The 17,103-nt window shown below is 42.3% G+C and overlaps 1 protein-coding gene and 1 long non-coding RNA gene across 26 annotated transcripts in view; one reads left to right on the top strand and one right to left on the bottom strand.

Annotated features, from left to right (window-relative positions):
• The window catches only part of MBNL3 (muscleblind like splicing regulator 3), a 124,673-nt gene extending 116,935 nt beyond the window's left edge, over window positions 1-7,738 (top strand). For 19 of the 25 annotated variants that reach the window (XR_002340532.1, XR_002340531.1, XM_021079441.1 and 16 more), the window contains one exon: window positions 284-7,738. Coding sequence is in view for 4 of the 25 variants with exons in the window: in XM_021079447.1 (XP_020935106.1) it covers window positions 284-417 (134 nt within the window). In the remaining 21 variants the exon portion in view is untranslated. 25 annotated transcript variants of the gene reach the window in all.
• The window catches only part of LOC106507043, a 152,386-nt gene that overhangs the window by 4,982 nt on the left and 130,301 nt on the right, over window positions 1-17,103 (bottom strand). The gene's annotated exons all lie outside the window — the stretch shown is intronic.

Below are 17,103 nucleotides of genomic sequence, written 5' to 3'. Positions count from 1 at the left end.
GGCATCGTGGAGATAGTGCCTGAAACCACTGAGTGCCTCTCCGTTAACTTAGGGCAAGCATCCTCAGTGGCACTCAGTGAGAACCATAGACTAGCATATGGTCTATGACTGTTTCGTGACCATTTCCAGCGACCCAATCTTCAGGTGTAGACTGAAATTCAGACGGGGGAATATGTTGGCACATGGTTCACACAACAGAGCTGGAACAAGAACCAAGTATCCTGACTCCTACTTCAATAACCCTCCAGTTATTTCTCACTCTTTTTTTTTTTTTCCATTTCAGTTGAAATTCTGAACAACAGGGTTATGGAGTATCAGAATCTCTCCGTGAGAACCTCCATATGGCCTTTCTATATATATTCACGTATGTCCTCTTCTACCAACACAACAATAAGCGTGGTGCAGTCAATATATTAAGCAAAACAAACGTCCCAACCGACAAATTCAAATTTAAAAAAGCATTAAACAATGGTGATGTTAAAACACAAATGGAAAACTAATAACAACCATCTATCTTATGGGAATTAGGTAGAACACCATACAATGTTGTGATTTATCATGTTATGCTTTGTGATTTTTCAGTAATCATATTGTGCTAAGTGAATCTCTATAGTGGACTGTTGGCTTATTGTCATTCTTGGTGGATAAATATTCGTCTCTGTTGAAGTGTTACCGTTTTTGTTTACACAATAGTTTATCCAATACCATTTTTCTCTATGATTGTATTGTATTGTGGTGTATTGTGTTAGGTTTTTACATACTAGAGTGTTTTGCTGTAATGTGTAGTGTTTGGTATCAACTAAAATGTTATTAATGGGAAACAGAAACACATGTGCTTGACCAATACGTGCTCTCTCCCTCTCTTTAGAATATTTCTGTAGGTTTCTTGAGGCAGACATTTTAAAAGGCCTCACTTTTGAGTCTGTCCAAAACATGCATGTGTATAATTTCTACCTGTAGATCTGACCTTGCATAATACAACCACGTTGCTAGATTTTTTTTGGTGAGAAATAATTACCTGAGAGAGAAAAAAAAAAAAAAAAAAAAAGGAAACTTCGTAAAACATTAACCCAAATTTCACTTCTCTAACAGCTTGAAAAACTAGAATTTACCTTTAAATGAATTTCTCAGCATTTATACTAAAAATTATGTTAAGTGCCCATTACATTTTTTTTTTGTGTGTGTGTGGCTCAAGGGTCCTGTTTTCTAGGTTGAGAGTCTAAAACTGAGCCATTTGTCACCTTCAGCTGAAAAATTGGTTCTTGGAAGCTTAAAGGTATTCTAATTACAGGTTATAAATTAAGCAGAGAGAGGGGGGCGTGGAGATCATTTTTAACATATTGGAGGAAAGTGTGTAAAAACCATTGCCGTGTAACCTTTGGTACAAATACCATTTTCTGAATGCAAATGGCTCATGCTCTTTAGGCTACTCTGAATAATAAGTAAGATGCAATCTGGAAAAGTCAGTCAGGGTGAAAGAGAATTGGTTCCAAGTGAGGCCTTTCCTCCCCAAATGGACAGTCTTTTCTGTTGATCACAGCTGGTGTCTTGAGTATAGGTTTGGGGAAATGGCGGAGCTGGGGAGGGAGGGGGGGAAGGAGGGAGACATTTGAAATTACTCTTCAATTCATTTGAAAGTTCTGGAAAGAACAGCTTCAGTTCAACGGAGTTTCCAGTTTTGTTAGACATTTCAGTGAAGGAGCCAGTGCCTGTGATCTGGGCTCAAGTGTTGCCCTTCGCAAACGTTGCGGACGACAGGCTCTCTCCTAACCAAGCCTCTTTTTTGTTTGGCTTTCTTTGTCTTTGGATGTTTTGAAAATTATAATAGAGAGGACCAGAGAGGTTTTTAGCACCCTTTGGATGAGATGGTGGCTACACTCCAGAGCTGAACTCAATTTACATGACTAAGGCTTAGGAGATAACTGTATAACCAAGTCAAATAGTAATTAACTCCTACGGTATGTGACATACCCCCTCCATCCCACTCAGTTATTAAAGTTACTGTTATTAATCAGGGGTGGAACCATGTGATATTTTGCATCCGTTTAGACAGATTTAATATTTTCCACTAAGTATGTTCTCTCACTGGGACGTATAACATCATCACATTTGATGTGTCTAACAAGATTCTTTTTCTCCTTCACGAAAATGACAAGCAAAGGGAAAATCTAATTTAGGATACCTTAAGCCGGCTGGTAGTGTTTGAATGGTAGAACAATGGAGTCAGCCAAACCTTTTCATGGCCAGGGCATGTGACTTGCCCAGGGCCACCTGGCTACCTGGTAGCTAACGTTTGAGCCCGGACTCCTGACCCCTGGTCGTTCCTCTGTTTCGTGTTCTTTGTGCTTCAGAACACCTGCGACTCCATCCCAAAGCAGATCGTTTTGGCTCAGAATCCAAAAGAGCAAAATTAGCTCTTAGGTAGCTGATATCCTGTTGATCTTAATTACCCATCCAAATCTCGATCAGCAGCGCTTGCTAAATGATCTTGCTTTTGTATTGAGCCGTTGTCATCTGCTAACAGTATTGCCTGGAGTCAGAGAACAAGAGGTGTCTGACTTGAACCACTTAATTTCTGTTCCCCAAAATGGTAACCTGGCTAGAGAAGAAAGTAGAGTATGCCTTTGTGAAATTACTTGTGTTTAGAACTGAGTTTTGTAAAAACCTGTGCCAGTGCCTCTCCAGAAGGGCAAATTTGATCACCTGAATACAGGAACGATGCGCCTGCCCTACTCTAGGTATATTCCTTAAAAGAGAGACATTTTCAGCACAAAATGAACTTTTTTTGTGTTGTTTGCCATTTTGAGGCAACATATTGTCTCATTTAACGTTTTAAACTTCTGACAAAGATGCACGTGGACAATAAACCTAGAGTACAGCTGTTTGCATGTTGCTTTAAGCACTGGAAGACATGAATAGCGATGTGGTGTTTTTTTGTTTGTTTGTTTGTTTGTTTTTTGTTTTTTGGGAAGAGGTTCAGTAGGAGATATTCAGGGTAGTTGTATTTTTGGTGCCACAATTTTGATATTGCTGGCATTTGAAAAGTTGCTTTATGAATTTAAAGAAAGAAAACTCAAAGCACTAAAGTTTTGAGCCAATGCAAAAGAATTTTGACAGAAATGCAGTTTTAAGATAGCACTCTTGTAACGAGTTGTGCAATGACTTATTTGAGTTATCTTTATTCAAGAAAAGATAAGTCATTAGACTATAAATTTCCAGTGAAAAAGACAAGTCACAAAACTAATCAGTGACTCTAAACAACAATTTACTGGATTAATTGTATATATAAAATTCTAATCACTTGTGATTCTTAGTTAACGTTTTATAAGCTTTGTAATTTACCAGGGCCTCTATTTTTATTTATCCAAAACGATTGGTTTTGTCCATTTCTCTCAGCCATTTGCAAAAATACGCAAGTGTGCTGAAACTTGGATAAGACGGGTCATGTATACAGACAAAATAACCTAAACGTTTCATTTTAAGAGGGTTTTAGTGGTGTCCAAAAAAATTTAAAGTACTCCGTGACCATAAGTATATTTTAAAGGGGGAGTAAGATTTAAATTCAATGGATTCATAAAAGCGCTATTTTAAAGACAGTATTTGCTTTTGCAATTGGAGCATGATTCCTCAACTAGCTGTTGCATTTCATTTCACCTGTCTAGATTAGAGTCTTTAATTTGTAGTTTAATCGTGATGTGAAAAGCCACCTTCTCCCTAAGCCATCAGTCTTTTCCATCCGTTTCGAACATGCTAAAGCACTTTGATCTTGCCCTAAGTGTTGTCCCCCACCCCGAGGCTGTGTTCACGAACGGGCAGCCTCAGCTCACCAGCTCTGCAGTTTGGGAAGAGTAAGTACCCCCTTCCCATACCATCGGCAGGAACCAAATAACTTTAATCTTGATGATCTGTACAACATGAATCTCTGTTTCACAGCACGACCAGTAAGCACAGTGGTGGCTGAGTAAAGACAACATTGCATCGGCCTTAAATGGTTTGAAGGAACCTGTGGGGAGGGGCCCTGGGCCCCTCGGAGTGTTATTTGGCCCTTCCCCCACTCCTTGGGCGAGCAGCCGAGGATGCACTTGGGTAAAAGGCAGCCACAGGTTTTCAAGTTATTTTCGTCTGTAGGGCCGTCTGTGATGCACAGAATGAACAGAAACCGGAATCTTCCTTTAACCTCTTCAACATTTCACACCCATCGAAAGAGAAATAGGGAAATATGTCGAGGGAAATAGAATTTCCCAGTTCTGTTAGGGAATTAGGAAGCTCGTGGCCCAATTTTTTTCTTCTACCAGGTCCCCGCCCAAGGCAAGAGAATAAACACTATGTCAAAGAGTATAACACCCTTTTTTTTTTTTTTGCTAGTTTCGTTGATAGCTAATCAAACTGTAAATACCATTACAAATAGAGGTTCTGAGCACCAACGCACGCATTGTTGCCATGTTTTCATTGTTTGTGTTAGTTTTTAAGGTTTTTATTTTATTCCTTTTTCATATCTTTAAGTAACTAAAGAATTTAATTTTGAAGGAGAGTTCGAGAAAGTTCAGAATTTTACTACATGTATTTAACCTGCCTAGATAGGTCCTAAACTGACACTGAAGCATGACAAGGTATAGAGTATAGTTCATAGCTACTCCTTACAGTTCACAGTTTAAGAACAAACTTAACTTTATATACAAATAATTTTTAACAAATTATATCTAGTCGTTGCTTTAGCAACAAACCTACAACATGGCTACCTTTAGACATTTTTTTGTGTGTGAAGATTTTACTTGTAAACTGTGTGTGGTTTTTGACAGTGTGAGCATGTAGCAGATACAGCTCAGAAAACAGAAGTGGTTGGTTTTTCTTTTAAATCCCAAATTCCCATGTGAAAGCTGAATTTGTGTCCTCGTGTGACTTTTTGAGCAAAAAGTTTACAACACTTGGATTCTAGAATCAGGCTTTCCAGCTGGTAGAATTTGTTGTGTAGATATAGGGTTATTCCACAGTATTTCGACGCCAAACACAGTCGTACTTAGCAAACGTCCTGATCTCTTTGTATAACTTATTCACAATTATTCTATTCAAATGGCATAGCTATAGCTTCAAAAATTCTCTTACTCAAAATTATTCTATTCAAATGGCATAGCTATAGCTTCAAAAATTCTCTTCTACAAATCTATCCAAATGAGGGTTAACGAGTGGCAAAAGCATTCAATTAATACTTTCATACAAGATCAAATTAATTCATATTTGTGAAACCATCCATACAGATACTGTGGAATGACCCCCTAACAGTGTGGAAGAGACATATGCTGCAGTTAACTGATGGTCTCAGTTAGGGTGCGAACGTGTGAGACACACCTTTTTTGCACTTATGTACATAGTCCATGAAAGCAATCTTGGAGCTTTTTTTTTTTTTTTTTAATATAAGAAGTCTGTGATAATAGTGGAAAAGTAGAGAGTTCTTTCTAAGGCTTTGAGAAGAAGGGAGCTTTTTGCTACAAGACTTAGGCATGATCTTGCTTTGCTGTTACGGAGGCTTTCTAGTTGGCTACACTCACCCACCGTAAGAGAAGACTGGTTACAGGTAACAGGCCCACTGTAGCTAACAGCACTGAACAAAAGTTAAGGTGCTTCATCTTTCAGCAAGACCGCTAGCAGAGATGGTTTCATTTTCAAATTAATCCTCACTGCAAACACACACACACACACACACACACACAGCAGGTTTCTGGTGGAGGTTTTCTTTTTTCACTAGTTGCCAAGACCGAATTGGCAACCACTAAAAGATGTGATTGAACAGTTACGTATGACCAGCCCGGAGCATTTCATTCCCTTCAATAGAGGGAAGAAGGCTCCTGGCACAATTTTATAAATGGCCCTATTCACTTTATACCTGTTCAGCGGAAGCTGTTTTCGGCCTTGCCTTGACCAGATGAGACAGTGCTTCACTGTGTCGCTTCAGCCTCCCACTGTTTCGACTCAACAGAAGAGACTGCCACAATCTTGGGTACATCGGAGCCAGAAAAGACTGTTTCAGTCACACCATCTCTGCCAGTTTCAGCTCCCAGGTCACCAATAGCTCACCGTGTATCTTTTTGTTGCCTCCAGGCAACGAGGCCTGGGGAAGGTCGAGGTTGGCAAGGTGTGAGGGTGTGAGGATCGATCACCGATCACCGCAGGGACTTGAGTCCTTCCACCCGGAGCCCTGTCGCCCTCGCCCTCCGGGTGGAGGGAATCGGTCTCAGCATCGCTGCGCGTGTTGCTGCTTCTCACTCGCAGAGACGGGAAAATAAGCCAAAGCCAGAAAGCGGTTTAAGCCTTACAGTTGTCCAATAGCTCAGGGCTAGTTGGTTAGAAATTCCTTTATTTTTTTCTCCCCTTCAAACCACAGTCACTTCGAATCAGCCGTACAGCTAACAGCCGGACCGGCTGACCGGCATTTCCAAGGAACGACCTAAACTGGGGATGCACATTCATTCTGCAGTTAGGGACTCCGACTTTCACCTTCTCGCCGACCTATCCTCCCAGCTTAACCCATGTTCTTGTGTTGAAATGTCTTTGCGAATCTATAAGCCACGCAAATGTATTTTCATAAGGTCGATAGAAATATAGTAAGATTTTAAGTCTGGAAGAATCAACTATAAAATAGTAAGAATGAATCTAAGAAGCATCACAAAAGATAGCCAATTAATGGGTGGCATGACAGCCCCTGGGTCACACTCTTTGGAGCTTAAACACAATGCTGCGTTTTAAGGAAGTAAAATAAGAGACTGAAAAGACCTCTCTTATTAAGCCCCAGAAAGAATTTAGTTTGACTAATCCATACAGTTTCCAGCCTCTCCACTTGTTTTGCATGGAAGAGAACCACACATCAATACTCCAAAGCAGGATGATTCCAGAGGAATTTTATCTTTAAATAGAACCCATCCTCAATTATAGTAAACTTAAAAGGGAAAAAAAAAATGTATCACTGTGAAATAACTCACAGCTACATCATATTTGATTTTTTAAAAAACAAAAACCTTCTGTAATAAGACCTTAAAGTAACCCAACTTTAAGCACTGCTCTTTTCTCCCCAGACACACAACCTAAGGCTTTATCTGTCATAAAACTGCATGATTCGAAAGCTTTATTTCTGTATGCAGATGCTACTTGTTAATGATGGAAGCCAAATTGTTGTATTGCTATGTCTTTTGTGTCTAGCAGTTGAGAGAATTATGTGACCAATGATATAATTGGATTGTGGGGTTGCCCTTTGCAAAATAAATTTCTTTGATTATTGTTGCTGCTTTAATTATTAGAAAATGAACCATTTGTTACATGCCCCCAAATTATAAGTTTTGTAAAAATTGGAAAGAAAGTTGCTCCTAAATTGACTCTTTTTTAACTTTATGCATTCACACAACAACAATCTGGTGTAATGTAGAAAATGGAAGCACATATTTTGGGCAGAAAAACGCCAATTAAAAATACTTATGAAAAATTATTATCCCTGTGCAACAATTATAGATTTAAATAATCATAATATTTAACAAATATAAACTGTTCTCATAATTTTTTGCCTCAAAAATGCAATAGCTCATTCCCTCAACTGCTATCAGTAGGGCAGATGCTTTGATTTTTTTTTGGTTTTCTTCCAAGTTATTGTGCTGTACTGCTTGTTCGTGTTTAGAAGTGTGCGTTATGCATTTCATTTTAGTACGCTGTTTCTATGTTGTTTTTGTTCTTTTAATAAAATGTGTAAATTTCGGGGTTATGTCTTTTTTATGAATCCATATTCACACATTAAGAATTCACTTAAAAGCTGTTTGTCTTCTAGTATATTCAAATATTTTGTAATTCTATAAAATTTAAATTTGTGATTTGGTTCAATACTATAGTTCTTACATAGAATAAATTTATTTCCAATATATACCTTCAGTATTTCGAATTATATAGATAATCCATCCATTGTATTAGATGTATTATTCCTATAAAATTGATGTCACTGACACAAGAAAGATACACTTGTGTTTCAGCAAAAGAACACTAAAAATTTTGCGAGAATGCCTATTGGTTTCTATTGTGCTTCAGAAACTCTGAGGCATCGTCTAAGATATCTTATTAGGAGTTTATATTTTCCTGTTACTCATTTCTATCCTGCATCTTCAGTGTAACATAGGAGACCAGTGTCATTCATTTCATTCTTCTCGAGATTGGCACCAATGGTTTCATATCAACAGGACGCATGAATTTTTCCATTAAGATATCTTCTCTCACTTAAAATTGGTTATCTCCCACACATGGCACAAGGATGAAGGCATGATCGTTTCCTATTCTCTACTGAAAGCCAAGTGTAAAGCTTGGTAATACTTTATTCTGTCAGATTTCCTCATAATGAAAAACATTAATCAGTAGTCGGGCTGATAGAAAACTAAGGTGAAGAGACTTTGGATGAGAGGCTGTGACCGAGTAAAGTATTATCCACGTGTCTGTAACCGAAAAGGGCCTGGAAGGAGGTCGGATCCTTGTCCAGTATCAGCTGAATCAGACAGAGCTACTAGCTCCCCTGCCCCTCGCACCTGCTTTACCATTTCTCAGTGTGGCTGACACTGTGGCGTTTCTTGACAAGCCGACTTTGGGCCCTTGGATGTGTTGTATACATTTCTGTGACTGAACATTTCTAGCACTAAGAGCGGTTCAGTTTAAAACATTTACGAGAGGTCTTGGGCCTCTAAAGAATTCAGCTGATGTCTCTTTGAAGCTGCTGAATGACAGAACAAAGAGTTCAGGGCAGGCACTTTCAGCCGCCATCGTGACGGGCTTTCTCTTGGCCAGAGGCAAGTGGACCCATAGGCAAAACCGGATGTTAGCCAAAGTTGACCTTGGCACTGTTCAGCCTTTTCCCTTTGAGCCCCTCCCCTTCTCATACCCTCAAGGTGGCCTCTGGCTTTCTAGAAGCCCCATGGTAACAACCGATCAGACCTGCTTCCCCCGGTAGATGATGGGCGAGAATGGATTTTTTTTTTTTTCCTCCAGAACTTTCCTGTTGGACATCTCAGGCTGTGAAGAGCAGTTCATAGAGCTCTTAAGTGACAAATCACTATGGTGTTAGAGACTGGCCGGGCTGCGAGTTTTACTGCAGCTCGAATCTGGGCACTTGAACCACAGCATTTAACGAGCAGCCAAATTCCTATGGGTGGGTGGTACCATCATTTGCCACCTCGAGAAGGCCAAAGAAAGACTCGAGATTCTGTCATTGTCAGGAAAGTTCTGATAGCACATCGAACCAAAAACCCTGACGATATAGTGAGCATCCCCAAATCCCAGAGACTTGAATCCACCCCAGGGCAGCCTCTGCAGGAAAGCGCGTGACAGAGTGATGGGCCTGACAAACAGTGACATTTCTGGAGTGGCCTCATACTTGCTAATACTCAGCACACAGACGCATGTACTCTTGAGTTTTTAATGTGACTCTTCCCTGTACCAGAAGTGCCCGATAACTGAGCCTCCTGGATTTTCCTTTTAGTGCCTGGACTTCCATCTCTCCCTTTGGCAGGAGGACAGTGGGAGCCCAGACAATAAAAGCCAAGAATGCCAGTGATGCAAAGGGCAGCCACCCAGACAGAAGGGTGAGGCTTGTGAGAGCATCAGGAGATCTGATTCCTGTCCTTTCAAATAGTTGCCCCCAATCAAAAGCACAGCATCCCAAAGTGGCTGTGGCAAGTGGCATTAAGAAGGAAGTTCTGGGCTGGGTGGCCTGGCACTTCTGTATTGTGCATGTAAACGGAGTGCCCTGCAGAGGCAGGCGGGACACCCAGAGCAGAACTGATGAGAGAGGGAGGGAGATTTCACCCCATGAGTGAGTCGGTGCACCGCATGCACGCACCAGTGCAGAAAGAGAAACTGGTCAAAAATCATCGAGTAACTGGATGAATAGCAGCAAGCAGTAGCAACAGCACCTGTTAAAACAGCCAGCCTGTTCGCGAGCAGCTGGACTTGCGAATGCAGAACGAACCCGAGTCTCTGCAGTCAGCACGCTTCTAGAGACCTTATGGCTCCAGCAAATGATAGTCAACCCATCAAGGATCAGTGTCGTTTTCAGGAGGGTGGGGGAAGAGTAGAGTCAGGACTGGGACTTTGCCTTTAGCCTTCCCGACCTGACGAGTCGAACAATTCTTTGCTGGGCAAATTGGCAGTTAAGAGAGAATCATATCTGTGTTAATTATACATATATATAATATATATATATATAGTAAGTGGTTATTGATGTGCCTTTGTTAACTATTTAATAAATGTATCTGTAGTTCATTCCAATGTCTCGGTTCTTCTCTGTTTCTATGTACAAAGTCCCCAGTTAAATCCATGTATGAGGTGTTATACTAGGAAAAGCTGAACTCGCTTGAATCCAGGCAACCGGTGGTCACAGTCTGGGGCTTCTGGTAGGGGCTACTTGAAATGATGCACTTGAACTAGCAGCCAGACCTCACTTTGGCTGGTATACAGGCCCTCACTGGGGATCAAACAAATGTTTATCATAACCTGAGCACCAGCCAGTGGTAGAGACCGCTGTAATGAGCAACTCCTTTCTCCTGACCCAAGTCATCAGAGAGGGTCTAGATCCTGAAGATGCCTCGCCAGAACCACTGGGATGAGATTGTGGGGCCAGAGGAGCACCCGAGCCATTGAGGAAAAATGGCCAAGGAGTGTCACACATGCGGCCACACCCACTATTGTCCTCTACTCGCCACATCCTGGGGAACTGTCCCTGTGGTAAAAAATCAAAATTTACAGGCATTCCCGTTGTGGTGCAGTAAAAATGAATCCGACTAGTATCTGACGACGTGGGTTCGATTCCTGGCCTCACTCAGTGGGTCAGGGATCTGGCAGTGCTGTGAGCTGTGGTGTAGGTCAGAGATACGGCTCTGATTTAACCCCTAGCCTGGGAACTTCCAAATTCCATGGGTGCGGCCCTAACAAGAAAAAAAGAGCCCTTAAATAGTATTTTTTTTTTATTTTTGTGTCCACCTGCTATGACACTGGACCCTCCTCCCTTCCAATCCACCTGCCACGTTACTGCCAGAGTCATTTTTCTAAGGTCGAACCTGTCTCCATCTCCCAAAAATGCCTCCTTAGGCCTCCACAGCTTCAGCTCTCCCCCTGCCTTCTGTAACCTGTACACTCCAGACAAACCACACCCCTGTTGGGGAAATTTTAAAAGTGAGATTTTTCCATCCCCAAAACCCTCTCCACAAAGGCAGTCATGAAAGAAAACTTTTCTTTTTACAGATGCATCTGCAGCATATGGAAGTTCCTGGGCCAAGGGTGGAAACAGAGCTGCCGCTGGCGCCTGTGCCACAGCCATTGCAACACCAGATCCTCAACACGCTGAGCGAGGCCAGCAATCGAACCATCATCCTCACAGAGACTCCGTAGGGCTCTTAACCCACTGAGCCACAATGGGAGCGCCTATTTGTATTACCGAACCAACATTTAAAGGGAGTGGGAAGAGCATCAGAGGCAACCCGGTAAGGCGATCGCAGAGGCAGAAAGGTGTTTTCAAGAGAAGCCAGAAATGAACAACAGACAGTAAAGATAAACTAGTTAGTCCTGAAGTAAGAGGGCTTGACAGCACCTGTTGTCATTCAGAGTTCGTCCTAACCCGATCATCCACTGTGTTGACTTCATCCATAGGAGAAACAAACCTATCATATTCCTACCACAAGAGAGAGTTTTGCACATTGGAGGAAGGTGCCCAGAGAAGTTAGGCGCCTCAGCTCTTGTAGGAACTAAGAGACGGGGCTCTAGCTCCCTTGATGTTGGCATCTTCAAGCCATGGCTCCCTGGTCCCCGAGGAAACATTCCCGCTGTGAGACTATCGAGAGGCTTATTGGGCCACGAAAAAGATCTACATACATTTGAAAGGGACAAAGAAATTTGGAAAGACATGAGGGGAGTGGGGGAGACGTCTCTTCCCTGGTTTTCAACAAAGAGAATGAAGCATCTCATTCTGAGTCGGTACCTGCTCTTACCCCACCCACCGTTCCCCACATGCACCTCCTCGGTGCCCATGTCTCTGTGCGATTTTCCTCCCTCTTTGGAACCCCTTCCCCTCTTCTTCCTCCTCTTCTTTGCACTCATTCATCCGAGTTATACACCAACGCTCACCTCTTCCTTGAGGTCTGCTCTGGCCTTACCAGATACCACTGAGAAGCAGCTACTCTAAATGGTCCCCAAATTACGGTTTTTCAACTGGACAACGGCCATCAGCCACGTGATCATGAGTATAAACATCCAAAACATAACCATTGCGTACCCACGCTTTCATTCTGTTTTTTTCTCCTTTAGCACAGCATTCAAGAAATGACAGGCGATATTCCGCATATTATTATAAAATAAGCTCTGCCCGAGATGATTTGGCCCAACTGCAAGCTAATGTAAGTGTTCTGGGCACATAGACCGTGGGCGAGGCTAAGCCTGGATACTCAGTTTTTTGACTTAGGAATGTTTCAACTTACGATGGGTATAGGGGGGTGTAATGCCATCATAACTCGAAGGAGGTCATCTCAAAGCTCAGCAGCCACCTCCCCTACAGCGCTTCTAGCATAGTCTTCCTCCTCCATGAAGCCAAGTGTTTCAAGGGCAGTAACCAGGTCTGGTTGATCCAGTTATGATCAACTATGATGTCTCATCCAGTAGCCACGCAAATGCACGACAGAAGATTTTTGGAAAAATAATCAACTAAGAAAGCAAGACACCGTCTTTTTTTAAAGTATAATTTACAACGTTGTGTCAGTTGCTACTTACAGCAAAGTGACCCAGTCGTCCATGTATATACATTCCCTTTCTCATACTATCTTCCATCAAGGCCTATCCCAAGAGATTGGATAGAGTTCCCAAGGCTGTACAGTAGGACCTCATTGTTATTGTAAAGAAGAAAATGCAATTTACATAACAAGGATTTATGCAGTGGTGCTGGGAAATTTCACAAATGCCAATTGCAGGAAGAACAATTGGTGCTCAGGGAATTGGGAAGTTTTCAGGTAGCTCATTTCTCCTCTCTCTCTCTGTCTCTGTCTCTCTGTGTCTGTCTGTCTTTCTCCTCCAGTCTCCTGCTTCTCTCTGCAAACCAGCTTTCTCTACTTTCGTATCAGCACTTGGGTGATTTTCAGGGCTACTCCCAGAACATCGCCTTATCTAAGAGTCTGCATCCAGGCTAGCCTGCACCAGAAGGAAGGTTTGTAAAACCTAAGATTATGGGGGCCCATTTAAGAGTCTGATTCAGTAGCTATGAGATGAGGTATGAGACTGTGCATTTCTAACCAGTTCTCAAATGATTCTGAGAACCTGGGGACACCATTTGAGAATGAGTGATCTATTTGCCCTTCCAGCTTGGTGCCCCACAAACAGTTGACTAAATCATGGGGCACCCAATGCCTGATTCTCATAAGAGATCATTTGATTAATGAGTCCAATATTTATCCCTCTTACATTCAGCTGCGGACAAAGTTGAGAGGCACACAGTACGTCCAAAAGTTTGCCTTTTGGAGGCTGTGAGCTGGGAAACATTACAAAGAAGGTGGACCTCTAGTATAGTCATTCTCATAAGAATTTCTCTCTTTTTTTTTTGTTTTTTCCCCAATACAATTTTTTTTTCTACTGTACAGCATGGTGACCCAGTTACACATACTTGTATACATTCTTTTTCCTCCCATTATCATGCTCCGTCATAAGTGACTTGACATAGTTCCCAGTGCTAGACAGCAGGACATTCCCCTAAGAATTTCCACACTGAACTGGATTCTTGGTCTATGCAGCTCAATCCTGCAGAGCCAGTAGAGCCAATAAGAACCTAATGACTATTGGGCATCTCCAGCCAGTCCTCTCGTAGTAAAGCAAATCTTTACATCCAGCCCTAAACGCATAATCTTCCCTCTCAAATATGTTGCAGCTCCATCTGGGGGTCCAGGCGAGAAACCAGGGGATCACCTCTGACCCCGCCTCCACCACCATCTAGTTTTAGCAATCCTGTCAATTCTCCCTCCTAGTTGTTTTCATGCCACGTATGATGTACTGTGGGAAAAAAAATTAGGAAGCTCTGATCTAAAACACACGTTTCACCATGTAACTCCTCTGCTTAAAACCCTCGAAAGACGCCCCATAGCGCTCGGGAGAAAGCATAAACACACAACAGCCTACAACATCTGGCGGGATCCAGCCCGTTTACCTCTCTAGCCTCATCTCTTGCCTCTGCCTACGGTGGACTTGGCACTCCGAGAGCAGGTAAATGCTTGGAGGTTCCAGCCCATGCCCTGCTGTTTCATGCCCACTGAGAGCCATCGCTCATCAGTTTCGTTTTGCCAGGAATGTACATCCTCCCCCTTTTAGCCTGGCTAGCATCCTTTGAGACACTAAGTACCATATCCCCCCGGGAACACTTTCATGTCTGCCTGTCGCCTCCATTAGGGTACCCCCTCTTTGAAACTCTCATAATACCATTATTTGCAGTTGCAGAGAATGGTCACTGGCGTTAGAATATTGTCTGCTTCTCCCACTAAGTTGGGAGTTTCTGGGGTCTGTGCCTTACCCATTGCTATATTTCTAGCAGCTAACCTAGTGATTTTAACAAGTCGTATCACACAACACCCCAAACCCAAGTAATTCAATTCAAAAATGGACAAAAGGGAGTTCCCACAGTGGCACATCAGGATCGGCGGCATCTCTGCCGTGCCAGGACACAGGTTGGATCCCCAACCTGGCACAGTGGGTTAAAGGTTGCTGCACCTGTGGCATATGTTGCAACTACCGTTTGGATCTGATCCCTGGCCCAGGAACTCCATATGCCACAAGGCAGCCAAAAAAGAAAAAAAAAATGGACAAAGGAAGGACTTGAACAGAATTTCTCCAAAGAAGATATACAAATGACCAATAAACACATGAAAAGATCATCTTAGAGAAATGCAAATCAAAACTACAATGAGATAACACTTCGCACTCACTAAGATGGCTATGTAGATATAGCTCTAGATATCTGTATTTTTTATGGCCACACCCAGGGCACATGGAAGTTCCCAGGCCAGGGACTGAATCTGAGCGGATCCTTTAACCCACTGCGCCAGGCCAGGGATTAAACCTGTGCCTCCTCAGCAGCCCAAACTGCTGCTGTTGGATTTTTAACCTACTGTGCCATAGCGGGAACTCTTAAGATGGCTATGTTTTTAAAAGTGGAAAGTAACTAGTGAGGCTGAGGATGCAGCGAGGTTGGAACCCTTCTGCATTGCTGGTATAGCCATTTTGGAAAGCAGTTTGGCAATGTCTCAAACAATTCAAACATAGAAATACCATATAAATCAGCAACTCGACGCCTGGGTCTAAAACCCAGAAGAATTGAAAGCAGGGACTCAGATATTTGCATACCAATGTTCATAGCAACATTATTGCAATGCTCAAAAGGTGAAAGCAATCCAATTATCCATCAACAGATGGATAAATAAAATGTACATATGTTCAATGGAATGCTTCCTCTAATGGTCATTAAAAGGAAGGAAATTCTGACACATGCAACATGGCTAAACCTTAGGGACATTATGCTAAGTGAAGTAAGTCAGACACAAAAGGCAAATATTGTATGATTCCACTTGGGTTTTAGAATAGGCAAATGCATAGAGACAAAAAGTAAAATCTAGGTTACCGGGGGTAGAGGAGCGGGGAATGGGGACTTGTTCAGTGGGTACAGGGTTTCTTATTGGGGTGGTAGAAAATTCTGGAGCTGGAGGGTGGTGATGATTGCACAATATTATGAATATACTTCACCGAATTGTACAACAAATTTGTTAAAATGGTAAATTTTATGACATAAATATATAACCACAATTTTTAAAAAGTAGTATCCTATGTTGAATGAACAGATCATAGAATGGCCCTTTTGTCCTCTCTGGGCTTTTTAAAAAAATTTTTAGGGCCGCGCCCACAGGCTAGGGGTCCAATCAGAGCTACAGCTTCCAGCCTACACCACAGCCACAGCAACGCGGGATCTGAGCCGCGTCTACAACCTACACCACAGCTCATGGCAACACCGGATCTTTAACCCACCAAGCAAGGTCAGGGATCAAACCCACATCCTCATGGATACTAATCAGGTCCTTAAACCACTAAGCCACAATGGGAACTCCTCTGAAAGCTTTAGAGTTGAGATTTATCACTGATCATTCAATTAACCTTTTTTTTTTTTTTTTTTTTTTTTTTTTTTTTGCTACTTCTCCTATGGGGAATCAAAAGAAATTGCTCAGACTTGAAATCTGTTGTAAAGACCTCACATACTAAGAGAGGAGAAAATAGAGTCAAGTCTCATGTTACAGCAAGCACTCAAAAGTTAGTCAAATCAGTGCAGCAGCTATAAAAATACTCTACAAAATCGGTATAAGAAATTTCTGTATTTCAATTTAAATTTAATCTCCTTTGAGCCCCCACTCGATGGACTGGGAGAGAACTCACAAGTCCCCCGCCCCTCCCCTCCGCCTCCCCCTAGATGCTCATTCAAGGACCTTGAGGGTTTTGTGCAGTCATAAACATTCAGAGAGCCCTTCTGGTCCTTTGTTCATACTGGTCACCGCCAATATGCTCTTGCTCTCTCTCTCTCTCTCTCTCTCTTTTTTTTTTTTTTTTTTTTTTTTTTTTTTTTTTTTTTTTGGTGTTTCTGTCTTTTTTAGGGCTGCACCCGCAGCATGTGGAGGTTCCCAGGCTAGGGGTCGAATCGGAGCTGTAGCCACCGGCCTACGCCAGAGCCACAGCAATGCGGGATCCAAGCTGCGTCTGCAACCTACACCACAGCTCATGGCAACGCCGGATCCTCCATCCACTGAGCGAGGCCAGGGATCGAACCCACAACCTCATGGTTCCTAGTCGGATTCATTAACCACTGAGCCATGACGGGAACTCCATGCCAATATGCTCTTAATCCAAGCTTGCACATTTCTTTAAAAGCAGATGATTTGATTGAAAGCAGGGACTCAGATATTTGTACACCTCACCTATATACATGGCAGTATTATTCCAACAGCCAAAACGTGGAAGCAAAGCAGGTATCTGTCAGCGGATGAGTGGATAAGCAACATGCGGTATATGCATGCGACGGAA

Source organism: Sus scrofa, chromosome X (assembly GCF_000003025.6).
Source record: "Sus scrofa isolate TJ Tabasco breed Duroc chromosome X, Sscrofa11.1, whole genome shotgun sequence".
Classification (NCBI taxonomy): Eukaryota; Metazoa; Chordata; class Mammalia; order Artiodactyla; family Suidae; genus Sus; species Sus scrofa.
The sequence above is the reverse complement of the archived record's forward strand: the minus strand, read 5'-3'. Positions and strand labels throughout refer to the sequence as shown.